Source organism: Opisthocomus hoazin, chromosome W (genome assembly GCF_030867145.1).
Source record: "Opisthocomus hoazin isolate bOpiHoa1 chromosome W, bOpiHoa1.hap1, whole genome shotgun sequence".
NCBI classification, from domain to species: Eukaryota; Metazoa; Chordata; class Aves; order Opisthocomiformes; family Opisthocomidae; genus Opisthocomus; species Opisthocomus hoazin.
Genome location: NC_134453.1, coordinates 25,447,183 through 25,461,067, shown reverse-complemented (window position 1 = coordinate 25,461,067; position 13,885 = coordinate 25,447,183). Strand labels below are relative to the sequence as shown.

The following is a 13,885-nucleotide window of genomic DNA, read 5'->3' as shown; positions in this document are numbered from 1 at the left end:
CACAAGTTTTAGTGTTACTTTTTTTTTTTTAAATAAACCAGAAATGCCTTATCTCCTTTGTATTTCTCAAATCACAGTGAAGTGCTCAAACACAGAACTCTCATACACTTATTTGCCCCTTGGTCCAGAAACTTGATATAGCCAGTGCAAGAACTCAAAACAGGGAAGAGATCATTTGTGGATATCTTTATTAAAAAAATCAAACAGCATTGCACTTAACATGCTTGGGAGATTCTCAGCACAGGCATAGAACAGCTAACTTGAAGAGTTTTACCTTAGCTTGACACAATTTTACCACTGTAAACCAGGGCAGTTTTTGCAGAGAACTAAATTTAAGCAGAAACCAGATGATCTAAACTGCAAATTCTTCTCTAAGATTTCTTTAAACAAAATTTTAAAAAGGCTCCAATATACATCTTATGTTTAATTTGTTAAAGAAACAGCAATGCTATTATTGACTATTGTTTCTAATTCGTCACAATTCAGAAAGACAAGTTAAGATATGCTGGTTTTACCCTGTATGTGTGGTTGCAATTCCCACCTTCCATTACTCATACAATTCTGAGAGTCTAGGACTGCTTGGACTCCCCTTGCAATCAAAAAAGGAAAGATAAGCATACACCAAAACTCATGTAGTTTAATTCTTGCTTTAACACTAGGTATCACAGTAAGTTGAATACAATCAATAACAAAATCCACTTATATACTGAACATTATAGGCTTATACTAACTTCTGCCAGCACAAAGCTGATTTTGATGCTCTTGACCACTGCAAGTTAAAAGTAGGATAGCCTGACACTTCCAATTGTTCTAAGTATCACCAAGATGTAGATACTCCTACCCTCAGCTTTAATCAGGTATTTTATACTTTAATTTTCAATATCATCAGTTCCAATACAAATGGTGGAAGAGTGCAGTAGCTGTCCTTCTCTGAACAAGCACAGTTGAAATGCCTAAGCTAAGAGGAAGAGCCTATATTTTAGTTAAGGCAAGTAAAGCAATACAGGGTTTAGAGAGGTACAGCTGGTGCTTTCAAATTTAAGGACAGGGATGCCTTATCTATTATGGGGACTGATGAGATTGTCAGTTGACTTCAAAAGAAATAATTAAGGTAAACGAGCAGAATGACTAAAGAGCCACCCATAGGAATCTGGACTCAGTGAGGCTCAGGTAAGTACAAAGCAAGAACCAATTCCCTTTCACAGGGGAAATGAAAATTTCCCCACCAGCCTAAGCAACCTTTTCTTTCCACTTTTAGAACAGAACAATATTAAGAGAGATCCAGAAGGTCCTCACAGATTATGAGCCCACAAATTTTTTGTGCCGGTAGCTCACTTCTTGGCTTGTCCACTGCCAGTAATGGACTTTGTTCCATGGCACTGTTTTTTTCCTAGTACCAAGATAAGTTTCACAAGGGCAACCTAAACAAAAATACTTGTAAACACTATCTTCATGCATCATTGCTCCATCATTTTCAGCAGAACAAACTGATTAGTATTCATCAATTTATTATAAACAGCTATTTTACAAAGGTTGACTGTACAAATACAGTGTTATCAAATCCTAGTGAGTGACATAATACAAACACTTCACTGCATACAAAAAAAAAAATGTAGTTTCAGCCAAATTTTTTTTGCTACTTTACATTAGATAATGTAGCTTTGTAGAATTAGCAAAGAAATAAAATTCAACAAAAAACTTAATTCTGTACATCAGGTCAATTTAAATATAAGGCTCACATCATAATTAATTTCCAATCTGGGCTTTAAAAAAATCTACCAGAATGGATGCCCCATTAGCATTGTATATCTATCACTTGCAAAATGGATAGCTTTTAGCTTGCATGGGGGTGTGTGTGTGTGTGTGTGTGACACACAGATGATCGACACCCCCCCCATTACCAACAGTGAGAAGGACTTCAAAGTACAAGCCAAATTCAAAGTTATAAATAGTGTTAGAAATGTGTTATATTAAGAATAGCAAGAGGCCAGTGTTCCAAAGTGATCTTCCTCCCCTTCCTTAGTTTGCCAATTTAAACAGCTCCATAATAGCCAGAAGCCTTATTTGAAAATTCTGCTGCCTTCAATACTTCTATTGCAGTTAAACAATCCTGAGAAGGTGTCAAATCAATGAACCCAAGAAATATATCCTTTTTGTTCTTTAGAAGAAAAAACTACTACCTCCCTTCTTGTTGTTCTTTCCTCCCAGGCTGCTGTGATTTATAATGCAGGTATATAAAACAGGTAATACGGATGTTAGGAGGAATTACATAGTAACTAATAGTAGGTCAGAGTTTCTTGGAAAAGATACACCTGTCAGTCTAGCCATTCTTGATCCAGTCATTTTGACCAGGGAGATAGATTCTAATCCAGTAATGAGTGTTACTTAGTTCTATACCTTTCCCAAAGCAATGGTGTGATGGAAGGTGGACAGGGAGAAGAAAGGGAAGGTGATAAAAAGGAAAGACAAGGGCAGTATTCAGAAGACTGACTGCTTACTGTCAAGGCACTGAAAACCCCAACATTAAAACCTTGGACTACTTTGCCACCTGCTTTTGAATACAAGTAGAAGAGTTAACTGTAGATTTCAAGTCATTTTACATGAAAAAAGTAGAAGATACTTTTTTTTCTATGTACAAAGACCTTGTAATAGATTATAGCTACTATGTAGCAACTAATTCAGATATGTTAAGGAATCCACAAAGCCCCTGGCAAGTTCCTCCATCTCCAGTATATTCATGATTTGAGTGTTCTGAAAATCATTCAGCACACCATATTACAACAAATCTTTAAGGAATTTAAACAGTTTTTCCATGCTCCAATGAAGTACTACTTTACACTGGAGTTTCAGTACTACTGCAATCCTTTCTCTCTCACCCTACCCTCACACCTTTTTTTTATTTCCCACCTCACAGAGGTATCTTAATGCTCCCCATTGGAAACGGCAACAGTAACACCTTCAGATTCTGTTGCTGCAGGGATTCTTGGCACTTTCTTAGCAGGGCTTGGGATCTGCTAAGGGGGAAAAAAAACACCACAAAACAAAGCATTAAATATGGTTTTCTAATTCACAAACATTCATACTTCACAGCTAGTTCAACTCTCAAACAACATTCATGCTGCACTGGACATCTTGGTCTTAAGTCATTCAAATCTGTTATGCTTCATGCAAACTAATTAAGTGAAAAGAGACTTTTGTTTCATTCTTGTGCAGTTTCTTTCTTGTTATGATGAAATTTATTTTTTTTAAAATTGCATGCTTCTTCCTCCCTCCCCCCCCCCCCCCACTTCTGGCTTATATGTTTCATCTTTTAACAAAGTACCTGTTATATATTGTTAAACCACTTCCTCTTAACATATATGCACATGCCAAAACAAACACATAAAGTGTTCCACCATTTATATCAAACTAAAGAGTGCTGAATGTTCACCTCATGAACAACACCTGAGTGGACAACTTCAACTCTTGCCTCCAGAGGTCCATCAACCTTAAGCGGGTGTCGTGCATAAGTTCTTCTGTGTTTGTCATCCACACACACAAGGTACCATGTTCCTTCAAAGAGATCTTCTACTGAACACTGTGGAATATAGCTGGCTGTAAAAAAGCCAACAACATACTGTTAGTTGGTTCCTGGTGAGAGTTTTATACGCCACAGGCCTTTACAGTTTGGAAGTAGTAAGACAGGAATACCAAGTCTGTATTTTCATTTCAACCATACTGGGCCAATGAACACAAGCTACAGAAAATCACTCTATGAGCTATTCAGAAGTCGAAAGAGTCAGATATTTCCTTTATTCTACACCTTAATCATTTAAGTCATGCAAATTAAGTGACGAGTATTTTTCTGTAGGACTAGGAGTTATTTATGACATTCTTACCCAAATTATGTGCTTCCTGTCTAATCTTCATGTTTTCAGCAAAGACATCAGGTGCAATGCACTGTCTTGAGTCAAGTCTTGTTTCAAGATCAGAAAGGCTGGCAGTTACTTTGTCAAGTGCAGAACCTACAATATAAAGCCATCACGTAAGGTAGCACCAGTGCTGAGAACTATACACCAGCATGTTAGCATTTCAAGCCTATCCAAAATATTTTGCATTGGAGAAGCTAAAGTTTTAGTCCTTCAAAAACATTCCCAATTACTCATGCAAAACACTTAAAGCATTTGAAGAATATTACCTATTTGCCCAAAGAGATGCTTAAAACATTCCTTGGAGCTGGAACATCTTCAGTTTAATACTGTCATTAGGCATTGTTCTGCAGGTTTACTTAAGCTAGTGGGCATAAAGCATTTAGAAGCGAGCTGTGCAAAGGAGTTAATTAACATCTCTTTCACTCACCAGGAGTGGCATCCTGTGTAACTCTGATGGAATACATCGTAGCAGCAAAACCAGAGCCATATGAGAACACACTAATTCTCTGTCCTGCGAGCTGCTCTGGGGAGTACCTGCAAATCAAAAACAACAGTTGTTTCAAGTGAGAATTAAGCCAAGGTGCCAATTTTAAATAGCTAGAAAGCACAGCTAGCTTAGAAAAAGCAGCCAGCAAAATTATATTGACTACAATATGCATTTAGTACACTAAATGTGTAAGTGATGACTTTTAAAACCAGGATTTCAAACACTGCTGTCACACAATTATTTTCGAAGCTACCTAAGCAAAAGGGAACAAAAAAACACCCAGAATACGATCATCTAGAAGGCAGGCAATTTTCATTCCTAAGTGATCTAAAGCCTAAAATGAACCACCACATTTTAGAATGCAAAGTCACAGTAAGAAAAAAGGACCCAAGAGGAGTTGTTCAATTTAAACTTAACATTGTTTTGTAAGAGTCTGTCATTGCAAAAAAAAAAAAAAACACACAACAAAGTTGTTAAGTAAATACTAATTTAATTTTGATTTACGTGTTATTGTTGGGCAATGAGTGGATTGAGAGCAGCCCTGCCAAAAAAGGACTTGGAGGTTTTGGTTGACAGGAAGCTTAGCATGACCCGGCAATGTGTGCTTGCAGCCCAGAAAGCCAGCCATATCCTGGGCCGCATCAAGAAAAGCATGGCCAGCAGGTCTGCCACTCTGCTCTGCTGAGACCCCACCTGGAGTCCTGCATCCAGGTCTGGAGCCCTCAGCACAAGAAGGACATGGATGTGTTGGAGCGGGTCCAGAGGAGGGCCACAAAAATAATGGAAGTGCTGGAACACCTCTCCTAAGCGGACAGGCTGAGAGAGTTGGGGCTGTTCAGCCTGGAGAAGGCTCCGGGGTGACCTTACAGCAGCCTTTTAGTACCTGAAGGGGGCCTATAGGAAAGATAGGGACAAACTTTCTGGCAGGGCCTGTTACAATAGGACAAGGAGTAATGGTTTTAAACTAAGGGAGGGGAGATTTAGGTTAGATATAAGGCAGAAATTTTCTACAACGAGGATGGTGAGGCACTGGAATAGGTTGCCCAGAGAAGCTGTGGATGCCTCCTCCCTGGCAGTGTTCAAGTCCAGGTTGGATGGAGCTCTGAGCAACCTGGTCTAGTGGAAGGTGTCCCTGCCCATGGCGGGGGGGGTGGAACTAGATGATCTGTAAGGTCCCTTCCAACCCAAACCATTCTATGATTATTATAGTTGAACAGAGAAGGCATTCAGTTTCTCTTTTCCACTGGGTTGTTTGGGAGGAGGTTGGGGGCAGGGTGTTGAGGCTCAGAGAAGATATACCACCTTACCAATAAGATCCTACTTTGGAAAGCATTAAGCTGTTGTTTCAGATCAGCTTCTGACACAGAAATTTTGAGTCTGCTTGTCACTTGACCCAATTGCCTTAAGTAGCAAGACTAAACTTAGAAAATTATTCTGCGTACACAATCTAATAGAAAAAGGGTTGCTAGATGGTGCTTTTACAAAAGGCTTTCTGAAACAAAAACCTTTTATGCACTTACATATAAAAAGCTATGACTTTTTCCAATTTTATGCTTACTGGGCTAGAAGAGAGGCAAGGCAACCATAGACTGAAGGGGTATACATATTTCCATTCTGATTGGATACGAGTAACGAAGCTTTGGTTTTCTGACTGAAGAGCTCTGCACTGGCTTTCATAAAAGCTTTTTCCACATCTCTGTCAAAATATGTATCTTCAAGTTTTACATCCCTAGTAAAAAAAGGTTCAGAAATAGTTACTAAAATGGCAGCAAGGAAAACCACCTTGTATGTTTAACAAATTAAGACCATCTGAACAAGGAAGACAGCAGCCATTCTCACCTGAAAGATTCCAAACCACTGAAAACACCATTTGCTGTTTCTCGGTTCTGGTCACAAAGAAAGTCATTCAGCAACAGTCTAGCCACAGATTTCTGTACCAGTTTACAGTAGGGAGAATGAAAGATCATGAATCCAAAGTCATTCAAAGTGAAGTGTCTTTCTGTCCCCTCTGGAAGTGGCAGAAACATTGTGTTACAACTTATGTTTAGTACTCACTTCAAATATTAAAATAAAATAGGGGGATGGCAGGATACCAGTCATCATAACACATCAGCATACAAAAGACAAGCATAAGACTAGCTATTGCTAGCAAGTTCATTTAACACACTGCTGCTACTTCTATTTGAAGATTAGTTTCTTACTTATCTTGTGTACCAGATAGCAATTTTTGCCCCTTTTTCTTCTAGAAGTAGTTATAAGCTTAACAGAATATCAGTATTTCTACCCAGCATTCTGAAATAAGAAATAGTTTACTTCATCTAGCTATCTAATTTTCAAACCTATGCTTCTTAATACAGGTGAAGCAATTACTAAACATACAGGGGTAAAAATAAAAATAAAAATCAGTATCCTTGCACAACATTAAATATTAACCTCAATATCTTAAGAGCCTTGGTAGAGGAGGGAACAACACACTTAAGCAAGATATTATATATTACTCCAACAAAAGCTTTTATAGACTACTGCTTATTGACTATTGGGTACTTAGCCCTATCAGAACAGAAATAAGACTTTTCTTTATGGGAGAGCACAAACATTTCAATTGTCTCTGAACACACAAAGAAAGGGACCATGTACTAGTCTTTAGATTGGATGCTAAAACTTGAAAACACATTGTCTGTGTAGCTATACATTCCAATATTTGCCAGATCTTGCAGTATCATGCGAGGCTACGTACCCTTCTGCCACTGGGCATGGATTTTGTTGCGATAGACAGTATAGCAGCGATCTAATGCACTGAGGTAGCACTGTATAGATAGTTTACCATCAACTACAGGATATTCAGAGACCATATCTGGTTTATAGAAGTCATATGCATGCTGCATGTGGGTTCCACGCAATCCTGTCAGAGAAATTGACAAGAGCTGAAAATTACTTTATTCAGCTACTTAGTTTGAACACATTACTTCACACATGGAAAACAAGTAATATTTGGCCTCAGTCAAGCAGGTTTTCATAGCACTTCAGGCCCTTTAAGGTAACGTTTCCACACAGTTCTCAATCACCTGTTACTCAAGTACAGTAGGACTCAACATAAACACAAGTAACAAATGATTTTCATCATTTCACCTTGGAAGTAGAATGCTGTGTTATTCAGCTCTAGTCCACTCTGTCAATTTTATTGGAGAATCCCCAAGGAAAAACAGATAGAAACATCTCTAGTTGTTTCTTGCTGCCTCCTGTAATAGGACTCGGCCAAGTTAGCCCAGAGCAAGAGTAGACAAAGTACAATTTCTGACATTAGTAAGAGTTAATCCAGCCCTCCAGCAATCCACAAAACCAGGGGACAGACTTCAGAACAGATACAGTATCTGGATGAACGGTATTTGTTTTCTCAGAGGACTAACCTCTCTCAAAAATTAATGGAGCATTTGGACCAACTAGCATAGCAACAGCACCAGCTCCACCTGTTGGCCTTGCATTTCCAGTGGCATACACAGCTATGTCTCCAGCAACAACAAGTGCATAACGCCCTGTGAAAAACACAAATAAGTATGAAAAGTAGCCAAGAATTTAGCACATTTTAATATCCATCAGCAATTTTTAGACTTTGGTTATTGAGTAGATGACTCCAGTATTAAGGGGCTCTTCAATCCTGGCAGCCACCAAAAAGACCAGTGATGATTATCCATGTCGTTATTTTTCGCATGTAACTGAACTAGTGGCAAATGCCCAGAGCATTTAAGAAAAAGACTTCAGAAGCATACAAGAGTTTACCCTCTGTGTTTTATATAGTTAAAAAATGAACACTGTAATTGCAAGGCAGACTACTCAGACTGACACAGTTTTTCAAGAAAATACCCTGAACTTACCATCCCAAGAACTGGACTCAATCCAATTAATAGCATTAAAAAGAGCAGCAGTGCCTCCATAACATGCATTCATGGTGTCAATTCCTTCTACATCCACATTACCAGATTCTTCAAAAAGCTGCATCAGGACGGTTTTCACAGATTTTGATTTATCAATTATTGTCTCTGTTCCAACTTCTAATCTCCCGATACAATCATAGGAAAGACTGTTCCTCTCCATGAGCTTCTGAACCACAGTCAAACAGAGAGAATTTATATCCTCCCGGTCAGAGCAGAATCCCATCTTTGACTGGCCTAACCCAATGGTGTATTTGCCAGCATTCACACCATCATACTTCTCCAGTTCTGTCTGGTCAACATACTGAGAGGGAAAATATATTTCCAGTGCAATAATTCCTACATCTTTGGGCCAGCAGGATTCAGCATTCACTGGAAGAGACCCAGGCATCGTGGTAAATCTTTAAGAAAAAAAGAAAAGAAAAAAAAAATATCACAAAACCCAGCTGATTTATTCACATCCATTTTTAGAGACCTACTTCATACATACTTTAACTTTCTATAGTTTTACAGAAAAGGTTAAGTTTCAGGTATTCTACAAGTTCATTTGCAAAGGGCAAGCCTTTGCCTCCAGGTGAAATATTGGTCTGAGCATACTGTAAACATCATTAGAAGTTTTATAACATTTTATATTAAGAAGATCTTTTAAGTAAAAGTACAATTTCAGTGCTGGAGATGAATATACATAGCTTAAGCCCATTATTTCACTGAAGCAAAACACATGCTTAACAAATGTTAAGTGTTCGAGAAATTAATCTTAATGTTCATTATTCTACTTTTGCTTATACGTAAAGTCTCAATTTTATACAACCAAGCTGGAAACACTGGGTGGTTTGTTTTAAACATTGCTAGTTGAGACATTAAGTTTAAAATTTATACTTACCAGGAAATCTCAGCCTTAAGACAGACCAGGACTCTTCAAAACTGTTTTTATTTTTAAACTAAATGGTCCAAGTTGCTTCATTTTGTTTATACTTGCAACAAAGATACAAGTATTTTTGGTGTGATGTTTTTTGGTTGGGTTTTTCCCGTTTGTTCATTCAGGTTTTTTAAGCATAGTCTGTTTTGGCATTCCTGAACACTGGAACTCCTAAGACCAGGTCTAGAAGAATATTTCACAGGCCAAGATAAACACAGAGAGATTCTTCCCAATAGACCAAGTTTTCTTGTTTTAACCCTATAACGTTACTGTCACTATACTCTAGGATATACTAGATCCTATTACTTCAACCCTATCTGTGTTACACAGACAGGCACCATCTTCCTGTACATTTGCTTACATCTTTACAGAACACTTGTTATTTAAAACTGCTTACTGGAGTGCTGCAGAACAGCTGTACTCATATTGCCACAAGATTTCAAGCAAGAAAACCAATTTCGAATTGTGTGCTCTGCTACCACCCCAGGCTCACGATTTCGTATCTGCTCACCAGAAAGCGCAGTGCCCGCAAACGCCCCACTACAGCGTCCGGATAAAACCGAGCGCCACAGCTGATCAGAACTCTTTTTTCCTAATCCATCCCGTTACTAAGCCCCTCAGCTCAGACTATCGCGCCGCGGGCTGCAGCGCCCGGCCGGGGGCCTGCTACCCCACTCCATCCGCCGAGCCGGCCCCGCGACACTGCCAAGGGCACTGAGGGCGCCCCCACGCCTCAAGGTTACCCGTGACCCAGCCGGGGAGACTGCGAGGAGCCACCGGGGTGGGGATGTCGCGTCGCGCACCGCCCGGCTTCCGCCGGCCCTTACACGTTGCGGAATCCCATGGCCGGCTCTCGGTGCGGAGAGCGCGCATGCGCGCAGCAGCGTCTGGCAGGCGGGCAGCACACAGGCGCGGGAAGCCTGTCCCGCCCCCTGAGGCGGGGCTCCAGCTGCAACGCTCCCGCCGTGTCGGCCCCAGCCCACATCCAAGCGGGGCGGGGCCAGAGTGTTCACCTGCAGACTCCCCCCATTCTAACGGGGTCCCTCAAGGTGAGGACAACGTCATTGTCTTAAGCGCCTCGCACAATAAACCCAGCAGCACCAGCATGGAGGCAAACCGAATAACAACTTGAAATAAAACCCACCAGCATCCAAAATTTCTGGTTTTGACAGTCCCCGACCACAGATTAGCCCATCCTGCAGACACCTCACCTCTATTAGCATTTCATTTTTAAAGTTTCTCAAATGCTTTTAAGTTGCACCTTTTTGCACACCATAGCAGTAAGGGCAAGCAGTAGCACCACTTTTTAAACTAGCTTGACTAAAAAAAAAAAAAGGAAGACAGAATAATATCTGCCTCACGGAAGTGGACCCTGGCAGACAGGATTAAGGATTTGTCATGGCACAGCAGCAGGCTTACACTGTGAGAAAAAGAGTGGCAGTCACAGCTTTCCTGAAGCCACAGCCAGGAAAGGGAGCATGGTGGCCTGGAGACACCTCACCTCACCACCACCCCTCCCCCTCCCCCCCCCCCCCCCGGAGCCGTTAGGGAAAGTTCACATCTCTTCTCAGCAGCACAACTAGCAAGTTACACACCTCCTCAGGACAAGGAGCAGCACTGAACTTCAGACCCAGCTCCAAGAGCTGCATTTTACCTCAAATCTGCACAGGCACTGAAGAGAACAAGGGTGGTTTCCTGCTCTCTGTATGAATGCTGACAACGTAGGTCAAGGTCCCAGCTGAGAAAAGGACTTGGAGTCCAGCCCTCTTTGTGGCATAAAGGAGAACAAAAAGAAAGAGGACAAAAAAAAAAGGGGGGGGGGGGACACACAAAAAAAAGGAAAAGGGACTAAAAGAAAACACAGACAGCTGCTAGCAGACTTCAGGTAGGTCCCAACTCAGCATGGTGTCTGGCAGCCACCCTGAGGCTGAGCCTTCTACCCATAGCAGAGCTTGGTTCTGCTCCAAGAGCCAAAAAGATATAAGCTAGATGCTACAGAGACTCTTAGATGCTTAATTTTAATTAGGTTATATACTAAAAGACAATGCATGACAGCACATAATGGACTTGACCTATAGCAGCCATAGAACAAGAGTGTTTTTTAACCAGGCACTGAATTATTAGAAAATTCAGTGTGCCAACAGGATTGGCATTATTGGTGAGGGCTGAGGAAAACACTCTGCTCTGTGCTTGTTCATTACAGAACTTCAAGATCAAAACTGGCATATAATTCCATACTACTTACTGCAGTTCTGCAAAAAGTTTTCTGATGAGAAGACAACTAAAGGGAGACTTTTTATTGTATTCGTATGGCTCATCAAATACACCAATGTAGCAGCAGTCAGGGCTATCAGGTTACAGCACAATGAAAAAAAATTTGCTTTATAAGCTTGCTCTGACCACTTAAGAAAATGGGACATATGACATCTTAAGTCAGTTAGTCATTACAGGGAAAAAAAAAAAAATTGTTTACTTGATGCAAAACAAATAGCCTTTTGTGCTCTTGGTCAAACTGCAAACAAAATCCCATTGCCAAATTTTTACTGAAAATGAAAAAGTACTCAAAAGTACCATTTCTTTTAAAACATTGAGAATCCAAAATGCTTAATATAAAGAAATAAGAAGCCTGCTTTTTTGTGTCCCTTTAAGATTCTGTAGGGAATGATGAGCAGCATAAAACAGCCACTACTTTCTGCTAGTGCTTCCAGATACCAGAAATAGCATCTCCCACAACAACTGGTGGCTTTTATTGTCTTTAAGACTTTTAGAATGTTCTGTCAATAATTTGACTACATTATTTCCTAATTAAGTTTTTAACTCATATAAAGTTAGAAAATAAAACGCAAGCTTGTTTGCTACATTCGGCAATTCCCTTTGGCTTTTTATTTCTGGAAGACTTATAGAACAGACTTCGTTCATGAAAGCAAAGCCACTTCAGGCTGTTTTTTAGAAGTTAAACAGTGATGATCTGGTAGCTTCAGTTACAACATTAACTAAATCTAGTTATTCCCACACAGCTAAAAGGTTTACAGGTATCGAGTTCAAGTACATGCAAAACACTTGTCATGCCACGAGAGGTCGCTGCTTTTACCCGGATTGCTGCGACTCACCACGGCATAGGCCATGCATGAACGTGGCATCACCATGTCCTCCCCTCACCTCTGAGCCAAAAGAATGAGACTAAGCGAGAAACAAGCAAACAGCGTAAAAACCCACCAAACTGCAAAATACAGTATCTTGGATTCATTCATAAAGACCTGTCCGAAGCGTCTGTCCCCGTGGGGATCAACATGCTGCAGGGATCCGAGGCACCCTCCCCTCTGGGTTTAGCCCTGAACACATCTGTGACCGAGACTCCATTAGCAACAAGGATGGGCTGGCAGGAATCCCACACCTATACAACAAACGTTATTATGAAAGAAAACGATGGTATCCCTGGGGGCAGCAGCAGGCTGCCTTTGCCCTGCGCGATGAGGGGGTGGCACGCCCGCCCCACCATCTCTGGCGTGGATGGGCACCTCTGTCGCGACACAGAGATGATTAAGGGACATGCCTAGGGCACCGTCGCTTTCAGGCTTCTTTAGTGACACTCCGCAGGCAGGGGAAGAGCCCAGAGGAGCCCCTCAGCAACAGCCCACGGAGCCTCGCTGTGAGAAGCAGCAGCAGGGACGCGCTCACCATACCTTCACCCAACCGGGGTGCTTCTTTCAGGAGGCGGGAGCGCAGCACACGAGACAGAATCATAGGTTGGAAAAGACCTCTAAGATCATCAAGTCCAGCCGTCAACCCAACACCACCATGCCATATCCCGAAGTGCCACATCTACACGTTTTTTGAACGCCACAGCACCCAGGGTCCTCGAGCACCAGGGTCTTTCACGATGCATTTTGCCTCGCCAGCTACACTGGGTGAGAGCAACACTGCACACAGCAGCCACGCTACGGGTGCTGCTCGATGATGCTCCAGACAGCACTCAGCGCCGTTTGCAGGCTAACACTTACCTTAAGTGACACTCAGAAAAGCCTTTTTTTCCCTCCTCTCACTGCACTGCGAACACTACTTCAAACGCACTTACATCCACTGAACACACCACTCCCAGCTACGCCGACCTATCCCCACGCCCCGCGGGCGGCTCCAGCTCCACACGATGCCGCAGACCCAACCCCAACTCTAGCCCACCACGCAGCCCACGCGGATCCGCGCACCCCCCCCCCCCCCCCCCCCCTTGAGGAGGGGCAGGGGACGCCACGCAGCCCAAGGGCCTCCGGGGGCCAAGCTACCCTCACCTATCCGAGGCGAAAGCTTCCGGTATCGCTCACTACTCCACACCTTCGCTCGCATGCACGGAGAGAAAAAGTAGCGTCCTGATGCGCGACGCCTTTAAACAGCCCCACCGCCCGGACTCCGTCTAGCACCCTGAGCGGCAGCTCTCCTGGCCAATCACAGCTGCCACCGCCCAGGTCCCGCCCGCCGGCCGGCCCGCAACTGGCGGAGAAGGCGGGGGGAATGGTGTGAGAAAGTGACGCAGCGTGGCCAGAGGGCAGCGCGCCAATGAGGATGCGGTAGAGGCGGTGGGTGCTCAATGGGAGCCGAGCGCAGCACAGGGGCAGCCAATGGCAGCGTGCTGCTGACCGCGGGT

The 13,885-nt window shown here is 42.3% G+C and overlaps 1 protein-coding gene across 5 annotated transcripts; it reads right to left on the bottom strand.

Annotated features, from left to right (window-relative positions):
- Window positions 1-171: 171 nt before the first annotated feature.
- On the bottom strand, window positions 172-13,654 carry LOC104337695 (hydroxymethylglutaryl-CoA synthase, cytoplasmic). Of its 5 annotated transcripts, none has more exons than XM_075446468.1 (11): window positions 13,533-13,654; window positions 9,211-9,429; window positions 8,271-8,728; window positions 7,806-7,931; window positions 7,136-7,300; window positions 6,238-6,406; window positions 5,957-6,127; window positions 4,339-4,445; window positions 3,879-4,004; window positions 3,431-3,594; window positions 172-3,014 (listed from the first exon to the last, which is right to left on the bottom strand). In XM_075446468.1, exons 3-11 carry the CDS (start codon window positions 8,716-8,718, stop codon window positions 2,922-2,924), a joined length of 1,569 nt encoding a protein of 522 aa, XP_075302583.1. In that variant the 5' UTR covers window positions 8,719-8,728; window positions 9,211-9,429; window positions 13,533-13,654; the 3' UTR covers window positions 172-2,921. The 5 variants fall into 5 exon arrangements, with proteins under 5 accessions (XP_075302583.1, XP_075302582.1, XP_075302581.1 ...); XM_075446467.1 differs by lacking the exon at window positions 13,533-13,654 and adding an exon at window positions 9,990-10,672; XM_075446466.1 differs by lacking the exon at window positions 9,211-9,429.
- Between the last annotated feature and the right edge of the window lie 231 nt (window positions 13,655-13,885).

Excerpts from the sequence above, each read along its gene's own strand:
- LOC104337695 (XM_075446468.1), bottom strand. The coding sequence starts at position 8,718 with ATGCCTGGGTCTCTTCCAGTGAATGCTGAATCCTGCTGGCCCAAAGAT. Across the intron at positions 7,932-8,270 it reads TGAGTCCAGTTCTTGGGATG|GGCGTTATGCACTTGTTGTT; the intron begins GTAAGTTCAGGG and ends TGTTTTTCACAG. Across the intron at positions 3,015-3,430 it reads ACTCAGGTGTTGTTCATGAG|CAGATCCCAAGCCCTGCTAA; the intron begins GTGAACATTCAG and ends TTTCCCCCTTAG.